This window comes from Acomys russatus, chromosome 16 (assembly GCF_903995435.1).
Source record: "Acomys russatus chromosome 16, mAcoRus1.1, whole genome shotgun sequence".
Classification (NCBI taxonomy): Eukaryota; Metazoa; Chordata; class Mammalia; order Rodentia; family Muridae; genus Acomys; species Acomys russatus.
Genome location: NC_067152.1, coordinates 21237389 through 21249361, shown reverse-complemented (window position 1 = coordinate 21249361; position 11973 = coordinate 21237389). Strand labels below are relative to the sequence as shown.

Here is an 11973-nt window from a genome sequence, read left to right as displayed (position 1 = left end):
GAGCTTGCTGGTTCCCTGCAGCCTGGTGGGACCATGAGGACGGGTCCACACATCTTTGAGAAGGGAGAGGCCCCTTAGAGGGAGTGGGGAAGGCACTGAAGGACCGCTTTGACATGAAGATCCAAGTCTAAGGCTTGGCTTTCTGGAGGAGGTGGTAAAAATAAGTTTATTGGGCTTGAGAGAGGTGCATGGGCAAGATCTATTCCAGGTGGGAATTGACCCAGGAAAGAAACAGAGAGAGTGGGGTGAAGGTCTCTAGAGTGTGATGGAAGGGTAGGGAGAGCATGCTGGATGGTTATGGGGGCCCCTGAAGGTCCTTACGCAAGTGGCAGTAGGAACCCCTGAATATTAGGGAGCAAGAGAGAAACATGCTCCCAACGGGGTGGACAGGGAGCCCAAGCTAAAGACCTCATAGAAGATGGCTGTGATGTCCCTAATGAGCAAGGCTGCATTGCATCTCACAGGGGAGGTGACAACTGTGGATCTCCAGTCCCTGAGAGATCTCCAAAGACCCATGAAGGAGTGTTGGAAAGGAGTAACCTAGAAAGAATAGAAATCTCTCTGGTCAGATGTGGTGCCACACACCTTCAATGCCAGCACCCGGGAGGCAGAAATAAATGAAACTCTACGAGCTCAAGGCTAACCTGGCTAACCTGGTGTGCATAGTGAGTTCCAGGACAGCCTGGACTTTGTAGAGAGAGACTCTCTCTCTCTCTCTCTCTCTCTCTCTCCTCCTCTTCTCCCGCCTCTCTCCTCTCCTCTCTCTCTCTCTCTCTCTCCCTCTCCCTCCTCTCTCCCCTCTCCTCCCTCTCTCCTCTCACTCTCCTCTCTCCTCTCTCTCCTCTCTCATCTCTCCACTCGCCTCTCTCTCCCTCTCTCTCCCTCTCTCTCCTCTCTCCTCCTCCTCTCCCTCTCTACCTCCTCTCCCTCTCTCTCTCTTCTCTCTCTCCCTCTCTCTCCCTCTCCTCCCTCTCCTCTCCCACCTCTCCCTCTCCCTCTCTCTCTCTCTCTCTCTCTCTCTCTCACACACACACACACACACACACACACACACACCACACGTACATGCGGGACAGAAAGAACAGAAATCTCAGGTGTCTGTCCCGGTGTCACGTCCCACCACACGTGGGAGTGGTCAGCACCAGACTACGTGTACTGGACAGTAGAGGGGGCTAATGAGCCAGACATTCAGGGGCAACAGTGCTTGTCTCCTGCAACCCACAGAGAGTGACAGAGCGACAGCTGCTTTGGAAAGAGGCAAGACCCTTAATTCCTGGGTACTTCCTTCTGCCCCCAAACAAAACCAGCTCATGTCTATTTGCTGTTGCTGTATGCCAGACACTGGGCAACTGAAGTGGGGGAGGGCGACCTTGCCTATGCCTGCCCAGCTGGGGAGGAAGAAGTAGGCTCTGTTCAGTTTTGTATAGGATCCCTCAGTATCACTGAACACTTCATGTCATCCTCTCTCAGTCTGTGTGTGTTATTGGTCTTCCTTTTGCAAATGCATCTAGAGAGCGCTAGGGACTGCCTGCCGACCATAAAAAAAAGCACATCTGCTACGATGACTCAATACCGCCCCTATAGACAGAACCCCGCTAAAGCCACCTCCTTGGAGGTGTCATAGGTAGGGAGTAGTTTTAGTAGAATGTGGAGAAGCAAGGTATAGTAGGATGAAATATCAGGGCATGAAAGAGAATACAGCCTAGCGCTTCCTCCCCCACGGTCAGCTAGGCAGGTTTTCCGTATCTGGTCCTCCAAGAGAGCTGTTGCCCGCCTGGCTGAGGTGTAGCCACTTGAGCTGTGTGTGAGGTCTCAGAACCTGCATGGTCGTGATGGTGACTCAGCTCTCACGTCCTCTGTGGATTGGCCTTCCTGGTCTCTGAACTCCAGCTGCCTTCTCTAAGAAAGCGTGGGTGGCCAGCTGACCTCCAGGACCTTACGGCCAGGCCTTAGGACGGCCCACAGACAATCAACTCATTCTTCAACAAATGGCCTGGAGAAGAGTAACTGCAAAGGAGGCATGGGGACTTCCTCCTGCTGCTGGGAAACCCCAGCTGGAATTTGCTGTGGAACCCCAGAGCATCGCCAGGATTTTCAGAAGGTCTTCCTTCTGGGTCTTCCTACCTCTGGTTTCCTGCATGCAAGCAGATATCTATGCCACCCTCTCACTGCTGGCTCACTGGGTGGGGGTGAGGGAGCAGTTCTTGAATGGGACGCTTGTCTCTGTGAACAAGAGCAGCTCTCCTGCCGGCCAGTGACGGCCACACCTTTAATCCCAGCAGTCAGGAGGCAGAGGCAAGTGGATCTCTGATCTCAAGGCCAGCCTGGTCTACAGAGTGAGTTCTGGGACAGCCAAGGCTACCCAGAGAAAGGACAGCCCTCCCACTGAGCTCCACCCTAACTTCGCCTGCAGGAATGCTAAGCCTTAGTCTTTTATTTCTTTTTTCTTTCTTTATTATTATTTTTTGTTTGTTTGTTTTTCGAGATAGGGTCTCTCTGTGTTACCCTTGGCTGTCCTGGACTCGCTTTGTAGACCAGACTGGCCTCGAACTCCCTAGTGCTGGGATTAAAGGCGTGCACCACCACGCCTGGCAAGCCTCAGACTTAATGGATGTTGGCAAGGGTCTTGGGCTCTCATCCTGTGCAGGAATCTCCAACTTGCACTTTCATCCTTTCCCTGTCTGCAGAAATGGACACGGAGGGACAATTTGGTGTCATGGAGGCCACCAAAACTGGGAGGCCAGAGGCAACCTCTAGGGATCCTTTGGATTCTACCTGATGAGTCAAGTCTAGGGACCCCACTTTCTTCTTTCAGAAGATGTAGGGCAAAAGGTAGAGCAGCTGTTCTCCAATATCTATTCCTGTGGCATTTTAAATGCGGACACAGCCAAATTTACCAAGTAAAATATGAGACATAACATGAAATTTGAATTTCACAAAGCAAATATATTTTAGCATTTATTTGTTATGTTAAATTTATTTATCAGGGTGGTGGTGGCCTTTAATCCCAGTACTCAGGAGGCAGAAGCAGGGAGATCTCTGAGATTAAGGCCAGTCTGCTGTACTGAGTGAGATACAGGGCTACACAGAGAAACACGCCCCCCCCCAACAGTAACTTTGAATTTCACGTAACAAATAAACTTTAGTATTACCTAAATGCAACTTTAACTTGTCCTCTCCCTTTCCCCCCTTTCTTCTGGCAACAATATATCTGTGTTAGGCTACGCCAGAGACCCACTTCATTCTGCCCATCACGGGGCCACTGGTACTAGCTACTTTCTTTCAGTTCTCCAGCCCTCCTCTCCCTTCTCTGTTCCCTCTTTCTCCTCTTCCTTAAGGCATAATTCTACAAGGCTCCAAGCCTGGGCAGGGTGGCAAACAGCAGAGAATAAAGAGGCTTAGAAGATTATCTCAGGATGCTGAGGGGGAGGGGGGTTGAGGAGGGGCAGGAGGGTCAAAAGTCCAAGATAGCAACAATTTCACTCAAGAGGCAGAAGTGTGAATGTTGTTGGGAAGTTTCAGCCCGGCTGCCCCAAGGAGGGGGCAGGAGGCGCTAGTTAGGCTCCTCAACTAACTACAGAGGGTTGGCAAGAGGCATACTTCCCCTGCCTCCCCAGACTCAGTCACCAGAGATTGCGGATAGAGAGGGGATTCTCTGGGGCCAGTTCCCAATTGCGCTTGGCTTGGTACTGGAAGGTTCTGTTTTTAAGAGCTAGAAAGGGCCAAGGGATAATAAGAAACAGAGACAGAAAGGGGGGGGGGGGGGGGGGGGGACACCAGAGGCTGGTTCCCTGGAGAAGAATGAGCCAGCTGGAGGGTCCCTGAGCGACAGAAGGAGTGCGGGACCAAAGCATTCAAGGAAATGCGGGCAAGAACAAAACCAAAACAGTCTCCCTCCACTGACCTACAGTGACTGAGGAGAAATGGGCCCAAGTGGGTGCCTTTGAAGATGGAAAAAAAGCTGAATTCTGTAAACAGAGACTGGGAGAAAAGTCGAGGCTTGGAGACGCAGAAAAAAGGGAACCGGAAGTCAGGGGAAGGCTCCAAGAATCCACCTATTTCCCAGCAGCCAATTCAGAGTGGGCAGGTAGCAAGAGATGAGCCTGGCACTAACACCAGAGCCTCCCAGGGCGACCTTCCTGCGTCCCCAGACCAGGCAGCGACCCAGCCACTACTCATTGCGCCCCTTCCCCGGGCTTGGCTGCTACATGTCTCCCTTGCACCTTTGACAGTTATCCTGCACCTACTTGTCTGCGGGCTTCCTTGCAAAGCGCTCCAGGGCCTCTCAGGTCAAGTCCCGGGTACCTGAGTGCACCTCGGCGCTGGGCGATGCTGCCACCTGGCGGCCCTACTCTGACTGCCTGAGTCCTTTCCTGAATCCCACTAGGCTTGTTTGTCCCTGCTCAGGGCTACTGGTTATTATGCCCCAGTGGACAGGTCCTTAGCTTTAATTTCCTTTTTAAGTCTTTTTGTTTTGTTTTGTTTTTCGAGACAGAGTTACTCTGTGTTACAGCTCTGGCTGTCTTGGAACTCGCTCTGTAGACCAGGCTGGCCTCGAACTCACAGAGATGTGCCTGCCTCTGCATCCCAAGAGCTGGGATTAAAAGGGGTGTGCCACCACCCGCCCAGACCTTTTAAAGTCTTTAGCCAAACTATACTAACAAATTCCCACAAAGTTGCAAAATGGAGGGGACACTAATGACCCATTACTGTGGAAAGGATGTGCCAGAATTTTCCCTCCCCAACCCAGTGACCTTTTCCTCCCTTCTTGGACAAAACACAAAGTAATGGCACCATTTATGTGCCCCACCACCACCACCACATTATTTTCTTGTGTCTTGGCTTCCTTTTCACAATCTCTGCCTCCCTCCCTTTACATATCTTTCTCGTGTCTGGGCAGGTATAGCACCCCTCTAGTCTTGAGCTGATCTCAAATTTTATTTATTTATTTTGATTTCTTGGGACAGGATTTCTCCATGTAGCCTTGGTTGTCCTGGAACTCACTTTATAGACAAGGCTGGCCTCAAATCCAGAGATCTCACTGCCTCTGCCTCCCAAGTGCTGGGATTAAAGGCATGCTTCACCACTGCTCGTCTCAAATTATTTTATTTTAAAGATATTTTATGGTAGGCAGTGGTGGCTCAAGGCTTTAATCCTAGCACCCTGGAGGCAGAGGCAGGTGGATCTCTTGAGTTGTAGGCGTCTCTATACAGCCAGTTCCAGGACAGCCAAGATTACACAGAGAACCCCTCTCTCTCTCTCTTTTTTTTTCCGAGACAGGGTTTCTCTGTGTAGCCTTGGCCATCCTGGACTCACTTTGTAGACCAGGCTGGCCTCGAACTCACAGCGATCCGCCTGCCTCTGCCTCCCGAGTGCTGGGATTAAAGGCGTGTGCCATCATGCCTGGCGAGAACCCCTCTCTTGAAAAACAAAAACAGGAGGCAGAGGCAGGCGGATCGCTATGAGGCTAGCCTGGTCTACAATGTGACTCCAGGAAAGCCAAGGCTACACAGAGAAACCCTGTCTTGAAAACCCAAAAAAGAAAAAAGAAAAAGAAAATCAAAGCTGGCCATGGTGGTGCACGCCTTTAATCCCAGCACTTGGGAGGCAGAGGCAGGTGGATGGATGGAAGGTTGGAAGCCAGTCTGGTCTACAAAGTGAGTCCAAGACAGCTAAGGCTACACAGAAAAACTTATCTCAAGGGGGGAAAACGATAATTTAATTGCATTTATTTATTTACTGTGTGTGTGTGTGTGTGTGTGTGTGTGTGTGTGTGTGTGTTCAAGGGCAAGTAGATGGAGGTCCAAAGACAGCTTTCAGGAATTGATTCTCTCCTTCTACTATGTGGATCCCAGAGATAAAATCCAGATTTTCAAAGCAGGGTGTGGTGGCACACACCTTTAATTCCAGCACTCAGGAGGCAGAGGCAGGCGGATCTCTGTGAGTTAGAGGTCAGCCTGGTCTATGGAGTGAGTTCCAGGACAACCAGAGCTATGTAGAGAGAGACTCTGTCTCAAAAGTAAAAAAACAGATCCGGACAGTGATGATACATGCCTTTAATCCCAGCACTTTGGAAGCAGGCAGATCTCTGTGAGTTCAAGACCAGCCTGGTCTACAAAACAAATCCAGGATAGTTAAGGCTGTCTCAAAAAAACAAAAACAAAAACAAAAAAGAAAAAGGAAGAAAGAAAAGAAAATTCAGGTTTTCAGGCTTGGCTGTTAGCACCTTTACCCACTGAATTATCTGGCTGGCCCTACTGGTTTTTGTTTTGGTTTAAGTTTATTTATTTTTATGTATGTGAGCGTTTTGTTGCATATGCATACGTGCATCAGAGTTCAGAAGAGGGTTATGAGCCCCATCTTGTTTGTAGATGCTGGAAACAGAACCTAGCTCCAAGGACACATAGCCCTGGCTGTCCTGGACTCACTTTGTAGACCAGGCTGGTCTCGAACTCATAGTGATCCGCCTGCCTCTGCCTCCCAAGTGCTGGGATTAAAAGTGTGCACCACCACGCCTTTCTTTCTTTCTTTCCCTCCCCCTGGCTGACCTGGATCTCACAGAAATTTGCATTCTGGGTAATGGGATTAAAGGCTGGTGTCACCCACCACGCCCTGCTCTAACCACTATTTAAGAGTAGTCCAGAGAGGAATACCCAGAGTGCTCTGACAGGCTGGTAAGATCTTCTAACCTCCGTATTCCTTAAACTCAAGCAAGCCTGGCGCCTCCTCTCCGCTTCTGTTCGCTGAGCTCCAGCTGGCTGGAAGCCCTAGTCCGCCCCAATTAAGGTGTTTTAGACTCCGCCCCCACCCCGGGGTTCGGCCCCACAGGTGGAGGGAAGTTGGAAAGGTCGTGCCTGGTCACTCCTTCCTTACACACGGAAGCTCAGTGGGCCCCCTTGTCAGGATGCCGGGTGCCTGGGTCTACAGCCTTGCCTTCACCTTGCTCCTTTGCCTGCAGTCCAGTCTCCAACGAGTAAACGCAAACCAGGTAAGCAAGGCTTCTGAGCCTTCTGGAGAGCCCTACCGAGCAGAGGCTTGCCTCTGAGCAGTCCCGCCTTACCTTGTCAGGAGTTCCGGTAACAATTGGCAACTTCGTTCTTGTTTTGGTTGGGGAAAATGGAGGTGGGGACCTCCGGGAGGAGGCCCTGTGGAAACCCAGACCCCTAGTCTTGGCAGGGTTGTGTTGGTAGGTTGTGAAGACCTGGCCCCACCCACAGCCCTGAATCGGATCTTTGACCCCCGGTTTAGTCTTGGCTTGCTTTATTAAGCTCTGAGTCAGGCTGAGGAACCTGAGGTCTTGCGTGTCTGGGCTAGGCGGCTCTCCTTCCCGGTTCCTCCAGGCCAGGTGACCTTGGGGTGTAGTAGATAGGCCCTCTGACATCGGTGAACCTGAGGTGGCAGAGTTTTAAAAGCACTGCCCCAAGCTCCTGATCTTCATATCCAAACTCTGTCTTGGGTTGGCAGACTTTCCTGAGAGGTGATCAGAATAGGCCTTTTAAACATAACAAACTTTTTGTTTGCTTTGGGTGTTGGAGACAGGATTCCTCTGTGTAGCCCTGGATATCCTGGAACTCTCTGTAGACCAGACTGGCCTGGACCTCACAGAGGTCAGCCTGCCTCTGCCTCCTGAGTGCTGGGATTAAATTTACAATTTTGGTTGAGAATCTGGTGTGCGGTGGGGAACGTGTGTGGAGTCCCAAAGCCTCTTCTCCAGAGCAGCCCGCGAGCTGTTTGGAACTTGAAATTCTCAGTCCAAGGCCTTCTAAGCCAGGTTTAAGGCACTCTTCCAATCTTGGATCCCAGCTTTTTTGAGACAGGGTTTCTCTGTGTAGCCTTGGCTGTCCTGGACTCACTTTGTAGACCAGGCTGGTCTCGAACTCACAGTGGTCCGCCTGCCTCTGCCTCCTGAATGCTGAGATTAAAGGCATGAGCCACCACCGCCCAGCCGATCCCCGCATTCTTTGTTGACCCCTTTCTGCAGCCCCAAATTTATTTGTTTGTTTATTTATATATATAGAGAGAGTCTCACTATGTCAAATAGGCTGACCTTGAACTCAACAGAAACCCTCCTTTGCTGCCTCAGCACTGGAATTAAAGGCAGGTGTTGCCATGCCTAGCCTCGACACTGCTTAAATGTAATTGGTATAGGAGCCCCTTGGTCGAAGGAACAGCACACACCTTTAATCTCAGCAGAGGCAGGTAGATCTACAAAGTGAATCCCAGCAGAGGCCAGTGTGATCTACAAAGTGAATCCTAGGGCACACCTTTGATCCCAGCAGAGGGGGTGGCGGGGCAGGTAGATCTCTGGAGTTCAAGGCCAGGCCAGTCGTATCTGCAGAGTGAGTTCCAGAACAGCCAGGGCTACACGGAGAAGCCCTGTCTTGAGAAGCAAAAAAAAAAAAGGCAGTCCAGGAAGCAGGGTGTGGTGGCCCACACCTTTTACCCCCACACTTGGGGGCAGAGGCAGGAGGATCTCTAAGTTTGAGGCCATACTGGTCTACAAAGAGTTCAGGATAACCAGGTCTACACAGAGAAACCCTGTCTTGAAAAACCAGCAGCACGCCTTTAATCCCAGCACTGAATAGGCAGAGGCAGGTGGATCCTGGACTCGCCTTTGTAGACCAGGCTGGCCTCGAACTCAGAGGTCCCTCTGCCTCCCGAGGGCTGGGATTAAAGGCAGTCACCACCACGCCCAGCTTCCTGGCAACATTTTAAGTGAGGTGGCCAAAGACAGAGATGCCTTGACACTGGAAGAACAGAGCCCTAATTAAGAGCTTAGACATAGTACTGCTATCAGCAGGATGGAGTTCTGTATGGAGGCCCTGGGTGCCCAGAATGCTGAAGGATACAGGGCAGGGAATTTCCATCAGGGACCTGAGGATGCACAGGGCTTGAGTATGTTTGGCAGAACTCCTGAGAGATGCCTCTACCTGGGACACGGGACCATGGTGGGTGGATGTGGTGGTGGTGGGGACTTAGGTTGCTTTCTGGGGGTTCTGGACCCGAGAATCCACTTGTGTGTGTGGCAGGGGGAATTACTGGCAGTCTCTGGACTCCAGATTCTAGATCTCTGAATTCCAGTCTAGCCAAGGCTACATAGTGAGACCTTGCCTGTCTCAATAAATTTTTAAAGGGGTGGGGTGGGGTAGGGTGAGGAAAGCTGAGCATGGATGGTGGCCGTGTGTGCCTTTAATCCCAGCACTTGGGAGGCAGAGGCAGGTGGATTGCTGTGAGTTTCAGGCTAGCCTGGTCTACAAAGCAAGTCTAGGACAGCCAAGGCTACAACAGAGAAACACTATCTAGAAAAGGGTGATGAAGCAGGCGTGGTAATTCATGCCTTTAATCCCTGAACTTGAGAGGCAGAGGTAGGCTCCAAGCATTGACGCTGGGCATAACTGGAGAGAGGGAGACTGACACCCACTGTCTGAGATGTCTGAGCAGAGAGCAGCCTCCAGTCCTTTTTGAGACAAGGTCTCTCATTCCTAATCTGGCCTGAAGCTGGCTCTTCAGCCTTGAATACTTGGTCCTTCTCTTGAGTTCTGAGATGATGAACATATACCACTATTCCTGGTTTATACACTCCCGATTTTTTTTTTTTTAACACTCCCGATTTTTTTTATATATATTATTTTTTATTGTATTTATTTTGGTTTTCCCAGACAGGGTTTCTCTTTAGCTTTATCTTTCCTGCAACTCACTATGTAGACCAGGCTGGCCTCAAATTCAGATATGCACCTGCCTCTGCCTCCTGAGTGCTGAGATTAAAGGTGTGTGCCACCACCTTCCTGTGCACTTGATTTATTACCGTGCTAGAAACTGATCCCAGGCCTTGTGTGTGCTGGGCAAGCACTCTTAACAACTGAATCACAACTCCCGAGTTTTTTGAGTTCTGACCTCTATCTTTTTCTCTCCCACAGGTTCTATCCACGTGTGAGTTCTTGTAAGTATGGGACTTTGGCAGTCATTGTCTATTAAGGAAGAAGGAAGGGCCAGGCAGTGGTGGCACACGCCTTTAATCCTAGCACTCAGGAGGCAGAGGCAGGGGGATATCTGAGAGTTTGAGGCCAGCCTGGTGTCTACACACCGAGGCCAGGGCAGGCAAGGCTACACACAGAGAAACCTTGTCTTGAAAAACCAAAAGAAAATAAAGCCGGGTATGGTGGCGCACGCCTTTAATCCCAGCACTCGGGAGGCAGAGGCAGGCGGATCGCTGTGAGTTCAAGGCCAGCCTGGTCTACAAAGTAAGCCCAGGATGGCCAAGGCTACACAGAGAAACCCTGTCTCGAAAAATCAAAAAACAAACAAACAAGAGGCAAAGGCAAAGCGAGTCCAGGACAGCCAAGGAAGGCTAACACAGAGAAACCCTGTCTCAAAGAAAAAAAAAAAAAAGGGGGGGGGAAGGAGCTGTGCTCAGAATCCCCCTTGGATAAGGTGACAGACACTTCACTCATGTCACTTTTGCTGAAACATAGCCCCTCCCTTAACACTCAACCGTGGGATCTGCATGATTTGAGCAGGTCTGTAACTGCTATTAGCCCCTAACCTTTCCTAGCTGGGACATAAGTCAAAGGAGCAATGCCACACTCATGCCTCCCCTGTAAGGTTGGCAGTGGTGATCATTCTAGCTGAGAAACAATGGCGGTCAGCCACGATGAACCCTGAACTCGGGTCTCAAGTCCAGGCTCCAGTTCCTCCCAGTGAACCCAAGATGGTTCTGTACCTCACACCCACTAAAGGTGGCTTGTAACACAACAGGGAGGGTTATAAGGGTTTGGGGAAGCAGGAGGCTCTTCCGGTCTGACACTCTGTGATACTGGCAATGCCTCCCCTCTCCCCGCCATGCCTGTCTGTCCTGAACAGAAACTGCCCCAAAGGATTCAGATGCTGTGACAATGGCTGCTGCCTGGAGAAGACAGTGTGGGATCCCTCGAGTGACCCCTTAAGGTAAGCTGAGGGTCACCGCTTCTGGGCATCATTCATGGAGGGCTGGGTCCTCCAAACGGGGGCGGGGTGGTGGTGGCGGCAGTGTGTGTGTGGCAGATGGAGATTTGGCAAGGGAGTGGGGCCTAGGCACTTATGGGGATATCATCTCCTCAGGATCCTGTTTATCATCTTCCTGGTCATGGTGCCCCTCCTGTGCATCTGTGGCCTAGTGAGGCGCTTCTGTCGCAAATGCAGAGAACCAGAGCAGAACCTCAGAAGGGATCATCACATCCCTCCAGAACCACCCTCCAGTGCCCCCTTAGAGAGGATCTGGGTCACTTCCTTGGATCCCCCGCCACCCTACAGTCAGGTGGGTCTTTATGTCTTAATCCTAGCTGGCTGTCCAACTTGTAGTAATGGATTGGGGAGGGCCCTCCTGAATTTGTCATTCCGTACCCAGGCCCTAAGCAAAACAGTTACCCCCCTTTCCCCTCCCTGCAGGTTGTTCTGAAGTCTACTACCACAGAACCTCCTCCTCCTCCTTACAGCCTCAGGCCTGAGGAGCCTGCTGATCAGATGAGAGGCACTGACAACCCAGCCTTTTAAGCTACCTCACCCACACACCTCTCGGATCAAGCCCAGGACTTCGAAGACTCTGGAATGCCTCCACCACCCATCCCTTCGCTCTCTGATTTAATTTATTGTCCTACCTCTGTCCCTCCCCAGCTGCCTGTGAGGGCTGGGCTGGATCCACAGTCTCCCATGCTAAGGGTCAGTGAGGAGATCTTTTTCAAGAACTGGGGATGCCTGAAGTGGGATGAAGAAAGATCATTCATTGCTGGATGAATGCAGCCCTTGACAACTCGTTCTGCCATCCTATGGAAGTCCTGTGATGGAGGAGATTGAAGACTGACCTATGGAACCCGGAGCCACCCTCCGACAACTCTCCGAGACTCTGACTGGCAAGTGGTGACAAGCACTAGTTCAGAGGCTAAGGAAACACTCCGGCTCCTTCTCTTGGTCACTGACTGGCTGGCCACCTGCCTGAGA

At 51.1% G+C, this 11973-nt stretch overlaps 1 protein-coding gene across 1 annotated transcript; it reads left to right on the top strand.

The window, feature by feature from the left end:
• The first annotated feature begins 10819 nt into the window (after positions 1-10819).
• Tmem92 (transmembrane protein 92) lies at positions 10820-11529 on the top strand. The gene is made up of 3 exons (XM_051158964.1): positions 10820-10944; positions 11098-11293; positions 11425-11529. Exons 1-3 carry the CDS (start codon positions 10820-10822, stop codon positions 11527-11529), a joined length of 426 nt encoding a protein of 141 aa, XP_051014921.1.
• The last annotated feature ends 444 nt before the right edge of the window (positions 11530-11973 follow it).